Here is an 18225-nt window from a genome sequence, read left to right as displayed (position 1 = left end):
TTTTTTATATGTGTAAATAATAAATGGACGGATATTCGGAAAAACTGACCTGTTTTCCGTCCCAGCGAGAGTACTGCCTCCATTGGGGAAGACCCGGCCTCCAGTATTCCAGGGTGTATTCTTCGGCGTATTCTTGGCCTCTCCCGTGGTCGAACCTTCCCTGCGTCTGTACACCCGTCACGACGTGTACCGAACCCAGGTCGACTTGGATGTACTCCCTGACTCCGCTCTCCACCTGGGGCTTCGGACACCAGGCGCCTCCGGCTCGTTCCAGTCGCAATCTATCACAACAAATAGTTATTAATTAAGTATTCAAAGCATCAAATAAAAATAAATGTAATAATAAAAATACATTTCAAGCGTCATTTTTAAAATTTTTTATTTTTNTATATATATTACGTTTAATAAATTACATAAATTATTTACACCTAAATTGCATATATATTTTTTCCTAGGTGGTTTTTCATTTACAAAGTGTTTTTAATTGGGTTTGTTTTCCAATTGTTTAAGTGACTTTTTTGTATTTTTGGATGGTTTTAGCTGTTTTTTTGAAGTTTTTCTTGTCTATTTGATATTTCTCATAGTTGTTCTTTTTCTGATGCTGGTTTTCTAAGGGGGCTTTCCCGTCTCTAGGTTTTCTATCTGCTTTCTTAGCTGGGGTTTTTCTGACTGTTCTTTTAATTGGTTTCCTGTCCTAGTTGTTATTACTTCTTTCGTAGTGTTTTTGTAATTTGGTTTTTAATTCAACCTGCTTCAAGGTGTATGGTTTTTACTTTTTTATATTGGGTGTTTTATTGTAAGCTGTGTTTTTTTAAAGTCTACCTGGTTTTCATTGTAGCAAGGTTTTTTCAAGCTGAGTTTTTAACATAATTTTACTATGTGGTATTTTTATTCTATGTTTTTGTTCTATGGTATGTTATTAGGTTTTATTGGTTTTTTTTAATTCTAGACTTTTTATGTCCCGCTGGGCTTTCAAGCTGTGTTTCTTCGCAGATTTTTTTGTTTATAGGTAGGGTTTTTCTTTCTGCTTTTTACGAGGTTTTTTACCTAGGTTGTTTTAGAGGGATTTTCGTGAGAACTTTTTTTGTGTTATTTTTCTGAATGTATATTTATTGTAGCTTGAATTTTACCTTGCCGTTCTTTCATTTAATATTTTTTTCTAGTTTGCTTCTAGCTGAGTTGTTTAAAGCTTTTTTCTAGTTGGGTTTGATTTTTTTACAAGGTTTTTATTTTTTGCTGTTTTTGATAGTTGGCATTTTTCTATCTGGTTTTTAAGGTCTTTTCAGGTGGTGGTATGGTATTTTTCATTCTCTCTCACTATCACTCTCTTTCTCTCTTTATCCCATTCTCCAATTTATTCCTACTAGGTTTTTTATTGATGAATTTTGTTTTCTCACTAACGTTATTCAGCTGTTTTTTTCTGTCTGAGTATTGTTTTTAATTGGTTTTTATTTTCTAGCTGTTTATGTTTTCTATTGTGATCATTTTTCGTGTGGCTGGTTGGCAGCTTTAGCAGACCAAAATAATCGGTAAAATTATATATTTGTTTTTTTTGCTAGCTGGATTTTCTTTTGATATTTGCTCCAAAAATGTAGCGTACTAGATATAGATATGGTTCTATCGTGTAGTTTTGTTATTCAAGGGGGCTTTAATCCCCAGAATAAAGTTTTATTCTTTATTCTTTTATTAGCTTTCTTCTATTATCCAAATATGCAATTTTATTTGAAATCGCTTTGGAGGTAAGTATCGGTAGACAAAATTTTTTGAAAATGATTGTTATTGATATATTATTAGCATTTTCAGCAGTCTAGATAGAAAAAAGTTTAACAACTTGTATCAAGTAATATATAAAGCAAATATATTTTATTATTTATACGCATTGTCATTTCTTAATTTTACAAATTTTGATACGGGTTGAGACTTGATTTTTAATTTGGCGTAGTAAGCAAGTATATAAGAAAATCATATTAGTACATAATAAAAAACAATGTTTTAACGGGTTTCACCATGGTGAGACGTCGTATACAAAATATTCCGCTCACGGGATGACATTTAATTTCACGCTAAAATAAATATTGAACATGGTGGGAGAATAGAATTGTCTCTTGTGATCTGATTTGTGTATGTTTATAAAAAACAGACTCCTTCCACGTTGGCGTTTCAATGATGAAAATATAATATTGGCTTATGAAACATACATATATCAAATGTTTCTCTTCTGTTAATAATTTTCCGTGCATCTTCATGGCTAATTTTTTTTTTTTTGTATATCCGGAAAGAACAATTGCCTTTTGGTAGACGCAGATCATTATTGTGCGCGTTATGTTCTTTGCAGTTCGTATGCCTCTCTTTTATTCCACTTGCAATACATTTCAGGATAATATTAGAATTTTAATAAAACAATTATGTTCGTTAATAATTCGTTTATAAATAAATAATAATAATTCCGTAGAAAATCAGGGAAATGAATTTTAATATTCATTCGGCACTTGTTACAATTCAATTCACTAGTTTTCGTGGCCCGCTTGACCAATTAATATCTTTCGATTAATTAAGATTTTTAGTTCAAATAAAACAGTCGGTGTCTCGAGCGGGATTCAAAAAAGGGGGAAAATTCAAAAGGTGGGGTTGAGATGGGAAGTTAGTGTCTGAGTGGATCGAGGTCACGATAGCTCAAGTGGTAGAGCAGCGGCGTATCCAGCCGAAGATCGTGGGTTCGAATCCCGCTCGTAACACTGACTTTTTTATCTCAACTAAAAACCTTAACTACTTGTTACAATGTTTAATGGACCCTCTTCACTATGGCCGAAACGTTCGCTCAACACAGTTGAGCGACTTTGTTGAGGGGGATGGTCTATAGCGGCCCATTTTGGCGAAGTTTGGAAATGGTCTCACATAACACATCAAAGGAGGCCAATTACGCGAATAATGAGCGCAGTAGATAAGTGTCATATCCACTAAGCCAACATTGGTCGGCCAATGCTTATAGATTCCAACCAGGTTTCTGTCAGTAACATGTAAATAGAAGTTACACACCTTAGCAAAACACAAAAATGCAGCAGCGATTTACTCGTCCTCGATATCCATCCGCACGAAAAAGAAGCAACTGTAGGCCATTGAGGCCATGCTGGTCCATTTCTTGGCTCGGTGACCAGTTGCATTGGCCTGCCATGGCCCATAGTGTAGAAGGGCCAACAAAGCCAATGTTCCCTAACAACATTTCCAACTTGGCCAAAATGGGCCAATACAGGCCATCACCCTTCTAAACACTGTTTGGACCATAGGGAAGATGGGCCATAATGATTAGTTTAAAAAAAGTCGTTCTTGTTATGACCATGCGCTCCCTGACCACCGGTCTAATATGCATTCTCCCTCATGGCCTAAATTACTTCGCCTCGTGGTTTTTACCAGATCGCAAAACGGTAGAGTAGTAGACTAATTTTTTGGCATATGGAAGATGTGGATATAGCAGTGTTTTTTAAAAGCTGGGATTGTTTATCTATTTTTTTACCTTTAATTTTTGTTTTCTGAGTTTTTTTAGCTGTGTGTTTTCGTTTATTGCTTTCATTCTACCTGATTTTTTATAGCAGGGGCATTTCAGGAAGTTTTTTCCAACGAGTATTGTTTCTTTCCTAGTATTTCGAACTTGATTTTTAATTCTAGCTGTGTTTTTCCTGGTTTGTTATTCTTTTTTTTCTAGGTAGGCTTTCAATTTTTTTTCTATTAGTCTTTCTTTTTGAACTCGTTTTTGGCTTAGCTTCTCTTTTTGCTGTATGCTTTGGTATTCTGGCAGGTTTTTATTGTAGCAGGTATTTTTCAAACTGAGTTTTTGGCTTGGATTTTTTAAAAATTATTTTTCAATCAGTTTTTATTCTATGCTTTTGTTATGTATTGCTGGGTTTTTTGCTGTGATTTCTTTCCGCTGGACATTTTCATTGCTGTTTTTTTATTTATTGGTAGAGGTTTTCTAACGACTTGTTTATGTATTTCTATTATATTTATTGTTTATTTTTTATTTTTTTTTATTTTTTTATTTTTTGGTAGCAGGTATTTTGCAAACTGAGTTTTTGGCTTGGATTTTTTTTAAATTATTTTTCTATCAGTTTTTATTCTATGCTTTTGTTATGTATTGCTGGTTTTTTTTTGCTGTGATTTCTTTCCGCTGGACATTTTCATTGCTGTTTTTTTATTTATTGGTAGAGGTTTTCTAACGACTTGTTTATGTATTTCTATTATATTTATTATGTTTATTTTTTATTTGTTTTTATTTTTTTATTTTTTGGTAGCAGGTATTTTGCAAACTGAGTTTTTGGCTTGGATTTTTTTAAAATTATTTTTCTATCAGTTTTTATTCTATGCTTTTGTTATGTATTGCTGGTTTTTTTTTGCTAAAAAAAAAAAAAAAAAAAAAAAATGCAAGAAAGTGGAATACAATTTTTCCATCAGGAATTTTCATGACTGTAACTCTGTTTAATAAAAAAAAAGGTTAAAAAATGTTTTACAGGATTTTTAAACCTATGATTTCAAGTTTAATTGAATTAAAAATTGAATTTATAGAGAACGAGATCAAACATGACTCGTACATTCTGCAACGAGCATTTTTAATTATGATTGACGGACGATATTTCGGGCTTTTTATTATCCCATAAACTGTTCATGTTAATGAATCAATTTTCATATTGAATTTTATTTAAATTTGAAAGTTACAATATATATTGTTTTGATGGAGATCAACTTTGAAAGGTTTTTATTTAAAGTTGATTTCATTATTTCATACTTTTTTATTGTTATACTTTTTATTAATGGTCATAACTATTAACTATTATAATTACAATCTTATTATATAATTAATAAATACTTGATGAAGTTTTTTCTACAGGTGAAAAAAAATGGATTTTGGAGGAATTTCCTCTTTAACATAATCCGGTTTTCTCAGTTTTTATAACAATTCACATTTTTCTGGTTGACTCGTTACGCCAGCTTTTGTCAGATGGAAGGGTCGTCACCAATGGAATGAACCATATCTCTTTTAGTAATTTCACCCTCCAACACTACGTGCCTTAATTGACACTCTGAGAGCCCTTCCCATTCCACCCCCTTTTTTTTAGTATAAATACTGAAGCGTTCTACTTTAATTTTTTTTCCAACACGGCAGCAATTTGCCCCTCCCACCCCGGTCCGCAAAAGGCCGACTTCGGGTGACAATTAACCGGGGGGTAAAATTCGTTTTTTCGTAAACAAACAATACTCACAGATGGATACGAGGTATTAAAGTGATCCTTGTTCTGTACTACAAATGGCCAGTATATCAATTAAATTGGATAGATAATCAAAACCGTACATCGTCGAACGCACAATAGTCCGGCAGGATGAGTTTCATATAGGACGAGTTTAAATTGGATTTCTAATAGATTGTAACGAAGCGATAGCAATTTTCAATTATACTACAATATGGTGGCTATTGTAGCCATTCAGAAACAAAAATCCTGGCGAATTTATAATCATAACTTCATGTATTATGACTATCAACCAATATATCATAATATTTTAAATTTGTACTATTAGTAAAATTAATTATTCATAGCACGATTCAAAATAATATATAATAAACAAAAGTTAAGGTTAGAATTGTGTGGTGATTAGTGACCGTTAATCGATAATTATTCAGAAATCGTGAGATGCTGTCTGGTGTGATAGGTATCAGAAAAACATTTTCTTTATCGTGCCTCAACACGACAATCAAGAATGGCATAATTACACAGAAGACAAACACTTTGAGTGAGTAAAAATACTTTGATTGAATATAAAAAAATATATTTTGCATTGTATAAATTCACTGTTCCACATCCTAAATGTATTTGTTAAATGTAAACAATGTTTGTAAATCCCCGGCCCTGAAGATGATCTCAATAAAGATCGAAACGCTGGCACGATAAAAAAAAAATGTTTTTCTGAAACCTATCACACCAGATCGCATCTCACGATTTCTGAATAGTTAAGGTTAGGTTAAATTTGTATCATGTGGCTCAAAATGTACCTGTAGTTACAGTTATCATCAAAACCCATATTTATTTATCACAAGATCAGATTGTATTTTTACTTGAACCTTACATGGAGAAAATGCATTAAACCTTTTCGATAAATGATTATTTGGAAATCGTGAGATGCGGTCTGATGTGACGTAGGTTTCAGAAAACCAATTTCTTTATAGTGGCAACGTTTTGATCTTAAATTCATTAATTTCATGGTCCAATTGACCAATTAATATATTACAATTAATTAAGGTTTTTGGTTGACGTAAAAAAGTCAATGGCAACAGCGGGATTCGAAGTGGTAGACCAGCGGCGTATCTAGCCGAAGATCGTGGGTTCGAATCCCGCTCGTGCCATTGACTTTTTATGTCAACGAAAAACCTTAATTAATTGTAATGTATTAATTGGTCAAGCGGACCACGAAATTAGTGAATTTAACGATTTAAAATGTAGTATACTTCACTAAAGCTCTCCGTGGCCATTTCATTTGTCGTCGAGAATCGAATAGAATACACGACATTTGAAAAATGGCAAAAAGGAGGGAAAATTAAAAGGTTGGGCTGAGATGGGAAGTTAGTGTCCAAGTGGCTCGAGGTCACGATAGCTCAAGTGGTAGAGCAGCGGCGTATCTAGCCGAAGATCGTGGGTTCGAATCCCGCTCGTGCCTTTGATTTTTTTATATCAACTAAAAACCTTAATTAATTGTAACAGTTTTGATCTTAATTGAGATCATCTTCAGAGCCTGGGATTTACAAACATTGTTTACATTAAACAAATACTAATTAATACTAATTACTAACAAATAATAATTTTTTTTATATATACCCTCTGCCGCTATCCGCGCTTATCCGCGTGAGCCTCCACTTCTTAAATGGTGATGCTGATGATGGGCCGCAGGCCCGAAACATCAACCTTTGGATAAGGATTGCTACGAACCGTGGATTTTAAGAAAAAGAAAAAAAATATTTTCTTATATGTGTGGTGATTAGTGACCGTTAATCGATATTTATTTAGAAATCGTGAGATGCGGTCTGGTGTGATGTAGGTTTCAGAAAAACATTTTCTTTATCGTGCCAACGTTTCGATCTTTATTGAGATCATCTTCAGGGCCTGGGATTTACAAACATTGTTTACATTTAACAAATACATGTAGGATGTGGAAAAAAGTGAATTTATACAATGCAAAAAAAAATTTTTTTTATATTCAATCAAAGTATTTCTACTCACTCAAAGGGTTTGTTTTCTATGTAGCTGTGCCATTTTTGTGTGTCGCGTTGATAGTGGCAGTGAGATATTGCAGTTTTATGTTTATATACGTTGAATTTTGAAGGGTGGGGAAGGACGTCGGTATAGAAAGACATTTTTGTATAAGGAATCGGCTTCTTTGAGATGAAAAGAGCCGACAACGGGAAAAAACCGTTGGTAATGGTTCGGCCAGATTATCCTTTCAGGATTATATAGACGGGGATAAATAGGAAAAAGGAAAGCTAAATTGTTGAAAAATTAGACTATGTAAAAATGTTTGGCGGCCTGGATCATTCTATAATACGTAGTTTATAATTCTTTTCAATTGATTAATCTTTAAGTAAGGTATTGGCGGAGATAAAAAAGTCAGCGTCACGAGCGGGATTCGAACCCCCGATCTTCGGCTAAATACGCCACTGCTCTACCCCTTGAGCTTTCCTGCCTTCGTCCACTCGGACACTAACTTCCCTCCTAAACCCTACCTTTTGAATTTTTCCTCCTTTTTTGAAAAATGGAAAAAGGAGTGGATCGAAGTCACGATAGCTCAAGTGGTAGAGCAGTAGCATATTTACCCGAAGGTCGTGGGTTCGAATCCCGCTTGTGACACTGACTTTTTTATCTCAACCTTACTTAAAGATTAATTAATAGAAAAGAATTTATTTGGTCAATCGGACCAAGAAACCTAATCGAGTTTTTTATAATCTTCTGAATTGCTGTGAACTTCCTGAGAATAAGTGAAATAGTTTAAAAAATCCATGTTTTCGTGATTTTAATAAATAAAATCAGAAGCATTTGGAAAGAAATATGTTAGAATTTTTTTTAAATCAGTATATATTTATATCTGACTAAAAAAAATTAATAATACAAAATTAACGGTAATTTTGTATCTAATTTTATTTATTAACGGTCACAAACTAAAACAGATACCGCAAAACAAACAAAAATAACTTTTAATGCGAACACTCTAGCCAAGCTATAGACATAAATTTGTGAATTTACTATCTAAGGCAGTAACTTAACGTTAACTACGCCACCCACTTCCCATGAAAAGTCCGATACTAAAGCCCAATTGAACTGCTTTACTGGCCTCTCGAGATCCCCGGCGATAGACTCTACCAGATTCCTGCTTCCATTTACCTGGCAATAAATTTCGAATGAAATGCTTTTACACTCAATTCTCTACCTAATTACTAGTCATGAAAGAATGAACAAATAACAGAAAACGTTTTTACTTTGCAACACTTGATAAAATAAAGATCAATATCAAATTACTATTATTGTATTGTGATTTAAATTATATATGATGATGCATGAGTATGCCGGAGCGTTGGTATATCACTCCTAAACCTTTCAAGCCATTTGATTTTTTTTTTAACTTTTTATTTGTTTTTTACAACTGCATTCTTCGACGCAACAAGTAAAACGGATAGTATTTACATATAAAATTATTAACGGTAGCGTGAAAGCTTGAACAATTACCGTCCGGTGATGGTAGCCGTTAGTTAATCAATACGATGAGCGAGATGTACTCCATCGTAGGAGACCGATGTCAATTGTTAAGGTTGTCGCGGGGCCACCGACGCTTCAGTCTTCTGTTGGGATTATTAGGTAATGTGGTGGATGACAGGTTTTGGACGAAAGGGTTCGGACGATGGAGTAGTTTGGAATGGAACGTTTTGTAGCGGGATTGGGCTAGCTCGGTAACAAAAGGGACATTTAGGTCGGTATGGATGGTGTGATTGGATACATAGAAAGGGGCTTGTATTACTGTTCTGAGGATTTTAGATTGAAGGGATTGGATTCGATTGAGGTTGGAACACTTAGCAGTACCGTAAAGTTCAAGACCGTATGTCCAAATGGGGGCCAGGAGGGCAATGTAAAGTTTTCTTTTGTTTATTAGTGAGAGTTTTGATCGTCTGTCGAGTAGTCGTTTAAGCATGAAAAATCGTATATTACAGTCTGTGCGTTTAAGTCGTGTATGGGGGTTCCACGTCAGTCGTTTGTCCAGGAAGAGTCCGAGGTATCGTACATGGTTCGCAATTGGGATGGGGACGTTGTTGAGATATACTGGTGGGAGTGTTTTCTTGTTTAGAGTAAATGTTATGTTCGTTGATTTGGTTTCGTTGATCTTGATTCTCCACAGACGGAGCCAGCATTCTAGGGTATTTAGGTGATTTTGAAGATTTCGGGAAGCAGTGACAGGATCTTTATCAGGAGAAAGGATTGCGGTATCATCGGCAAAGGTGAAGGTGATAGTGTTATGTTGCGTAGGTAGGTCGGAGGTATAAATTGAATAATGTAAAGGAGCGAGCACGCTGCCCTGTGGGACACCTGCAAGAATAGGATGGATAGGAGACAATGAATTTTTGTGGGATACTTGGATGATTCCAGGATGATGGAAGATAGAATTTTAGGATAAGGTAATAGATTGCTGGTAGGATGTTCTTGAGCTTCAACAGCAGCCCAGAATGCCATACTCGGTCAAAGGCTTGGTGTATATCCAAGAACACCCCCGGACAATACTGTTTTAGCTCAAGGGATGTGGAAATAACGTCGATTATGAGATTTGCTTGTTGTACAGTTGAGTGGCAACTCCGAAAGCCGAATTGGTGATGGGGAATTGTGTTTGTAGGAATTTCCTTGGTCAAGCGGTTCAATAGGAGCTTTTCCAGTATTTTGCCAATAATGGGCAAAAGACTGATGTCGGTAGGAGCTAGGAAGGTGATTTGGTTTCTTAGGTTTTGGGAGCATCCTGATGGAAGAAAATTTCCAACAGGTGGGGAAATGGTTTGTACGTAGGACAGCGTTGAATAGGTAGGTTGTAAAGATAATGGCTTTTTTAGGGATAGAATGATGGGAGTGGTTAGGTCATAACCTGGACATTTCTTTTTGGAAAGGTTTAGGATGGCCTGCTTGACTTCTTTAGGGGAGAAAGGTTTTGGAGGGAGGGAGAGAGGTAGTGGTTCGTCAAGTTCGATAAGCATTTTTTCAGAATGGTGAAGGTCTTGGATGTCTGGGTGTGGATTGAATACTGAAGAGTGGTGTTGGGCTAGGAGTTGGGCTTTGTCCTCTTCGGATTTGGCATTTGATTTAAAGTTCTAAATATCAAAAAACCTATGAAAAAAAGTTTTCTTAACTACTATTTGAAATTCCATCCACCTACATTTCACCATCTTCTACCATTGAAATATTCCATAATCTCATCCCTAAACCCAACAAACCTTGTCCCAGTAATTACCAAAATATTCGAAAGGCTCCTGTTAATATGTCTAAAACTTTTTTTACATTAACATAAAAAATTTCATTTCATGAGTGATTGACCGATTAGTATGATCAACCTGTTGCAAGTGTAAAGAATTTTTAATTTTTCCATTCAAATCTGACTTTCCTCGATTATGGAAATGTACCATAATCATTCTCTTGCCTTAAGACTTCAAGCCCCTACTGCTTACCAACCTTCTTCTAGTCCGAAATTTATGAAAGACCTCAGTCTACAATGGTTCAGTGTTCTTTCCTCTGTTTAGAGAAAAGACGGGTTTTTTAGGCATGATCGAAGATTGTGACAGGGTCTACCATGAAGGAGTAAAATTCTATTTAATGGATCGTTTCTCCAAAGTAAGATGCAAAAATGGATTTTTGGAGACCAATCCAACCCCTCGAAGAAGGGAATTTATTATTTATTATTTCTAGTTTATACCTGACTATACACTCCAGCACCGCTCTTACTTCCTTACGGATGATACTGCAACTTTGTCTCATAACTTAAACCCTATCCATTATCCAAGAGCATCTTGAGCTCATAGAAAAATGGAGCAAAATCTGGAAAATGAATCTAAGAAAGAACAACTATACCCAAAAGTTAACGTTAAATAAGCAGCCATCTTTACATCTATACGTCAACAGCAAAGAACCTACCGACTACTAAATCAGAACTAAACCTAAACACATACGTAGAATCCCAACATCAGAATCAGAAGACTAGAACTAAACACATGACTTGTTCATGTAAAAAGTTTTCTAAGATCGAGAAACATGATCGTAAATAACAAACTAACATTGTTTAAAACAGTACTTTGAACTATTTGGACGTACAGAGCGGCACTATTGGGTACCTTCAAGGCAACTAATCGAAACATTCAAATCAAAAGTCCTCAGAAGTATTCTCCAAGCTTCTTACTACGTTTGTAACCTTACTAGCCACCTCTATCTTCACATTCCCTTCGTTATAAAATTGATCCGCTCCTGTTTTCCAAAGTTTCATTTCAATCTTCCAATTCATCCTAACCCTATTCGACAAGCCTACTCTACTACATTCTATAGAAAGAAACATTCACCAATAAGAAAAGATTCATTTTGCGAGAATGTTCCAGTATCTTTTGAATAAGCCTAGATAGCACATCTTGACTAAAATATTATTTGGAAATCATGAGGTGCGGTCTGGTGTGACGTTGGTTTTAGAAAAACATTTTCTTTGTCATACCAATGTTTCGAATTTTATTGAGATCATCTTCAGGGGCTAGGCTTAATAAACATTGCTTAAATATTACAAATACATATAGGAAGTGGAAAGAAAAAGAAAAAAATGAATTTATACAATGCAAGAAAATTTTAGATTAAAAAAATGAATTTATACAATGCTAGAAAATTTTAGATTAAAAAAATGAATTTATCCAATGCTAGAAAATTTTAGATAAAAAAAATAATTTATACAATGCTAGTTTATACAATGCTAGAAAATTTTAGATTAAAAAAATGAATTTATCCAATGCTAGAAAATTTTAGATAAAAAAAATAATTTATACAATGCTAGATAATTTTATAATAAGAAAAAAATGAATTTATACAATGCTAGAAAATTCTAGATACAAAATGAATTTATACCATGCTAGAAAATTTTAGATTAAAAAAATGAATTTATACAATGCTAGAAACTTTTAGATAAAAAAATGAATTTATACAATGCTAGAAAATTTAAGATTGAAATTACGAATACTTACAATTAATTAAGTTTTAAAAAAGGTGGGGTTGAGATAGGAAGTTGGTGTCCGAGTGGATCGAGGTCACGATAGCTCAAGTGGTAGAGCAGCGGCGTATTTAGCCGAAGATCGTGGGTTCGAATCCCGCTCGTGCCATTGACTTTTTTATCTCAACTAAAAACCTTAATTAATTGTAATATATTATTGGTCAAGCGGACCACGAAATTAGTGAATTACGAATACTTTGATTGAAACTAAAATTTTCGAGCATTGCATAAATTCATTTTCAGTTGGTTACAGCGTCAAAATTTTTATATTTCCGTTAAAAATAAATCTAACATGTTTTACGTAATTACTATTTTTTTAATTAATCGGAAACATTATTGCCAATCACAGTCCAGATACCATTCTATCTTACTTAAATGGATTTCGCGTTTCTCATTTTGTCATATAGTCAATTTTTTGTTTGCCATTTGTCTGTTTGTCATTTAGCCCTCTATGAGGCCCTATTGGCCTATACGAAGTAGTACGACATGTTTGTTTTTTGGTTTAGGGAACATACACATGTGCGATTGTTTCCAAGCTACAGGGAAGTAGGTTGTACAAAGGGGAGAATTAAAGGTGTTTTAGAGATTTTGGGAAAATAAAAACAAATCGTGAAGTTGTTTTTATTTTAGATGTTGTATGGTAGAATAAACGTATAATTGTTTTATTCGTTTAACTGGTGACCGAAATTTTCATTTAAAAAAAAACTTTCCAGTAAACATGCCCATTTTTTCATTCGTGTTTAATATTTTAAGTAGAGTATGCGTTTAAATTACAGCGTGCTGAATTTTTGGACTCGGAGGGGAAAATATTTTTTTTTCTTGCCCCTTCCGGAAATAAGGTCAAGTGAGACACTTGTGGAATATACATCGAGAATAAAATCCTAAAAGCGGCGTTTATGACACTTGAGTGAAAAGTCCCCTCGTATTGTGTAAAAATGTTTATGCCCGACCATTTTGTACTGAAGTCGGGCTCAACAATTCATTCTTAACATTGTGGTTTTAGCAGGATTCTTTTTTATTTTTGTGGGTGTGTGATGACCTTATATTAGCATTGAATAAAACTGACCAATACAACATCAGCACACCCACAAGACAATTTTACTATAAAAATATTCATTCAAGTAAAGAAATATAAAAAAAGTTTGGTAAGCAAAAGAAAATATTTAAAAAAAAGTGACTTCATAGAGTGTCTAGAAAACAATTATGCTATGGATCTGGTTGGACAATATATTTAATGATCTCTTGCAAGCTTTTATCAATTCATCAGATTTCGGTTCCGATTGATAAAATAACTTCTTTCAATTAATTAATCTTTTTGTAAGGTATTGGTAGAAATAAAAAAGCCAGTGTGACGAGCGGGATTCGAACCCGCGACCTTCGGCTAAATACGACGCTGCTCGACCACTTGAGCTATCGTGACCTCGATCCACTCGGACATAAACTTCCCATCTCAACCCACCTTTCGAATTTTCCATCCTTTTTGCCATTTTCCAAATCTATTCGTTTCTCGGCGACAAATGAAATGGCCACGGAGAGCTTTAGTGAAGATATGTCTCGCAGGTCGTGAGTTCGAATCCCGCTCATGATACTGGCTTTTTTATTTCAACCCATACCTTACATAAAGATTTTTTACCAATTTTTATCATTTGTGCAATTATTGTACTGTTATATTAGAAAAAAAATGTGCTGTACTGGCAATCCACCTTGTATACTATGTTCAACTTATAGAAGAATTTTATGGCCTTCTTAATAGCCGAATTTAATTTTTAGTTTTTGTAAATACACGTCGGAGTGGAATCTAATTTGTAAGCAGCCCGCTAGAGCGCGCCAGGATTTATGAAGAAAGGTGGAGGAGGGCGAACCTCAGATATCCTAGAAGTGGGGACTGTTCATTGTATCTTTTGACAGAAGAGAACTCCGCAAAAATATCTCAAAAGATACTCTGAAACAAATTTTATAATGTCATTTTATAGTTCCCAACCCGGTTCTTCTTCTTCGAGGAATGATGAATTTTCATCTTCTTCATCAGAAGTGGGATTCGGTAGTGTAGAGAATGCGCGTGTGCAAGATATTGTTGCAGCACATGACGGTATAAAAAGAACTTTTATATTTGCACGAATTATACCCAAACATCAAATAATTCCACCATAAACCGTTGATTAACACTTTTCAATTTTGCCCAGGTTCGCAGAAAAGAAGCTGAAGCTCACTCCTTCCGACTCTGAACTGGGACTAGAAAGAAGAAGTTGCTGCCTGGTTGCAAATCCCCCAACTTGAAATGCAAGAATTGAAAAATGCATTTCTTTCACAAATAGGTGCGATGGAAACAGCAGCAAAGCTGTCTCTAAATTTCTGTAACGGTGACGCAGGAAGCTACATTTGTAAAATATGTTTGAGGTAATATCTAGTCATTCGTGATTGGACTTTTATCTCATGTATGAAATAAATAACCAAAATGGTATGCTTATGGATGGCATCATATTTGGTCAAAATTCAGACTCACATAAAATTTCCATGAAAAAAATAAATATAGGGTTGTCATTTTTGGGAATCGACGTTGATTCCCAAATTGCATGGCTATTACAAATATATTTCGAAGGCACCTGTGCCATTAAATTTTTCTCATAAGTTTCAAAATAAAGTTTAAATTTTTTACAAATTCGTCAATAATGTTTGAGATATATGTTTTACATTTAGTAAGTTGAATGAAGTGCATCGATCAATTTTATTTATTTCATACAGACGAATATAAAATTTGTATGAGAGACGTGGCTGAAAGATGCATTTTTTTCATATTTGAAATTTCTTTCCAGGCTAAAAAATGATACCAGATTCCCAAAAATTTCGATGGGTTCTGGAGATACGCATTCCTTCGGAACTCGATCATTTCGATGTCACTGCTTACATTAATTGTTGTTGTTATATTTGAGTTTAAAAAAATCTACACAAATTAAGTTTTTAATATTTTATCCAAATAAATTTTAATTTTTCTTTTTGTTGGTCTTGGTATTGGTCAAGCAGACCACGAATTTAGTAGATATTTATTTTTATTATTAATTTTTTTTTTGTAGAAAAGATATGTAAAATGTGTGTAAAAAAATAGGGTTTCGATTTATAAAAAAGGTTGGTCCCTAGGTCTCGTTGGGTTTTAAAAAATCTACACAAATTAAGTTTTTAATATTTTATCCAATTAATTTTTAATTTTTCTTTTTGTAACCAGTCCCCCGATAAAAATAAATTATCGAGTTCTGAAGAAAACCGTTAATATCTTCAGGAAGAATCGATTTCTTTAAGAGTTTTTTGTATAATTTTATGTAGGTATTTATTTTCCATTATTTCTTTTTTAAGAAAAGATATTTAAAATGTGTCTAAAAAAATAGGGTTTCGATTTATAAAAAAAGGTTGGTCCCTAGGTCTCGTTGGGTTTAAAAAAATCTACACAAATTAAGTTTTTAATATTTTATCCAATTAACTTTTAATTTTTCTTTTTGTAACCAGTCCCCTGATAAATTATCGAGTTCTGAAGAAAAACTTTAATATCGTTAGGAAGAATCGATTTTTAAAGAGTTTTTGGTATAATTTTATGTAAGTATTTATTTTCCATTTTTTTAAAGAAAAGATATGTAAAATGTGTCTAAAAAATAGGGGTACGATTTAAGAAAAAAAGGTTGGTCCCTAAGTCGTGTTGGGTTTATAAAAATCTCCACAAATTAAGTTTCTAATATTTTGTCCAATTAAATTTTAATTTTTTTCTTTTTTTTAACCAGTTCCATGATACAAATGAATTATCGAATCTTAAAGCAAACTTTAATATCTCCAGGAAGAGCATAATTTTTTAGAGTTTTTGGTATTATTTGGTGTAGATATTTATTAATTAAGGTTTTTAAGTTGAGATAAAAGTCAGTGTCACGAGCGGGATTCGAACCCACGGCCTTCGGCTAGATACGCCGCTACTACTACCACTTGAGCTATCGTGACTTCGATCCCCTCGGGCACTAACTCCCAATTTCAACCCCTCCTTTTGAATTTTCCCACCTTTTTGCCATTTTTGCCCGCTCGTGACACTGACTTTTTATCTTAACTTAAAAACCTTAATTAATTGGTCAAGCGGACCACGAAAAACAGTGAATTTAATAGATATTTATTTTTTTTTGTAGAAAAGATATGTAAAATGTGTCTAAAAAAATAGGGTTTCGATTTATAAAAAAAGGTTGGTCCCTAGGTCTCGTTGGGTTAAAAAAAATCTACACAAATTAAGTTTTTAATATTTTATCAAATTAATTTTTAATTTTTCTTTTTGTAACCAGTCCCCCGATAAAAATAAATTATCGAGTTCTGAAGAAAAACTTTAATATCGTTAGGAAGAATCGATTTTTAAAGAGTTTTTGGTATAATTTTATGTAGGTATTTATTTTCATTATTTGTTTGTAGAAAAGATATTTAAAATGTGTCTAAATATAGGGTATCAATTTAAGAAAACAAGTTGGTCAGCAAGTCGGGTTGGGTTTAATAAATCTACACCAATTAGTTTTTACTATTTTATCCGTTTAAATTTTCTTTTTTTCTTTTTTTTACCAGATAGAAATAAACTATAGAGTTCTGAAGAAAACTTTAATAACTCCAAGAAAAAAAAGTCATTTTTAGAGTTTTTGGTACTATTATACGTAGATATTTCTTTTTTTTATGGAATAGATATTTAAAATGCGTCTAAAAAATAGGACATCAATTTAAGAAAAAAGTTCGTAACCAGGTCAACTTATTGCTCCAAGTCTTTAAAATTATAATAGAACCAGCAAATTCTACGTCAAAAATTATATTTAGATCCATACATAATTTACAATAAAGTAGGCAGCGTGTAAAGGCCATCTCTTTTATAAAAAGCTATCGATTCTCAACCGAAATAGACGTATTGTAATTAAACCTTTCGTTGGACTGAACGGTTACATGATAAATTGAAAATACATTTTCAACTTTAACCACAATAAATTAAATATATCTTGGCAAGTTTATTGATAACGATTTTATAATAACGTTTGCTGAATCTTTATTATTTTGAAATTTAATTTAAATTTAATTTTCCTTTGTTTATTCGTGACTGCTCGTAAAATCTAAGAACTAAGCATGCCCAAAGGCCCACGTACACGATCTAACAACAGGTTTGTGCAAAATGTTGTTTGCACATTTGTTACATCACGAAAATCTTTCTTGTTCAAACCTTAGTCAAACGTTTTAGGCGTTAGATGTGATAAAAGTACATTGTTAGACAAAAACAAGAAAGCGAAGGATTTACTCATCTCGGAAAAATAAAAGCCATCCGCAAAAATAAAAGCGTAACAGTATCACAAATAAATAGAAACATCCTAGAACATACCCTGAACAACTGTAAAGATAAAATAAAAAGGATGAAGATGCGGCGTTTACAAATGTACCTGTGAATGTACGAAGTGGTGTTTTGGTTAATTCAGAAGAAAATTAAAAGAAATAATCTGGGAACAAATGGCAAGGATAAAACCAACTAAATCCACCTAGTGATGACAGAACACAAACTTGTATTACAAAATAACGTAGAACTTATTCACGCTGTGGAGAAAGGAAAAATTCTCAACAGGCAAAAGACCTACGAAATCTCAAAATATACATGTATTTTTTATTTTATTTAATGATATCTGTTACAACTTAGTATACAAATAACTAAACATGATAAAACAATACAACAACAATACTTAATAATAAATAATACACAAAAAACCCAAAATATTTGTTTAGTTTTCAAGTACAATTGAAAATTGAAACGCTTGGATCAAGTTAATGTGTCATTGATTATATAGTAAAAACACTTAATCGTTAGTTAATTTGAAGCATACAATTTAAATTAGATTATAAACCAGTGGTGCTTAAAAAACACGAAGGGGGCCGCGGGTATAA

The 18225-nt window shown here is 33.4% G+C and overlaps 1 protein-coding gene across 4 annotated transcripts in view; it reads right to left on the bottom strand.

The window, feature by feature from the left end:
• LOC112127962 (discoidin domain-containing receptor 2-like) overlaps positions 1 to 18225 on the bottom strand; it is a 177018-nt gene that overhangs the window by 120278 nt on the left and 38515 nt on the right. For all 4 annotated transcript variants that reach the window (XM_024229601.1, XM_024229602.1, XM_024229598.1 and 1 more), the window contains exon 2: positions 50 to 281. In XM_024229601.1, the coding sequence (XP_024085369.1) occupies positions 50 to 281 (232 nt within the window). The remainder of the gene's footprint in view (positions 1 to 49; positions 282 to 18225) is intronic.

The sequence above is a fragment of the Cimex lectularius genome, unplaced genomic scaffold (genome assembly GCF_000648675.2).
Source record: "Cimex lectularius strain Harlan isolate CLEC.00 unplaced genomic scaffold, Clec_2.1 scaffold356, whole genome shotgun sequence".
Classification (NCBI taxonomy): domain Eukaryota; kingdom Metazoa; phylum Arthropoda; class Insecta; order Hemiptera; family Cimicidae; genus Cimex; species Cimex lectularius.
This window is presented reverse-complemented; position numbering and strand designations above follow the sequence as displayed.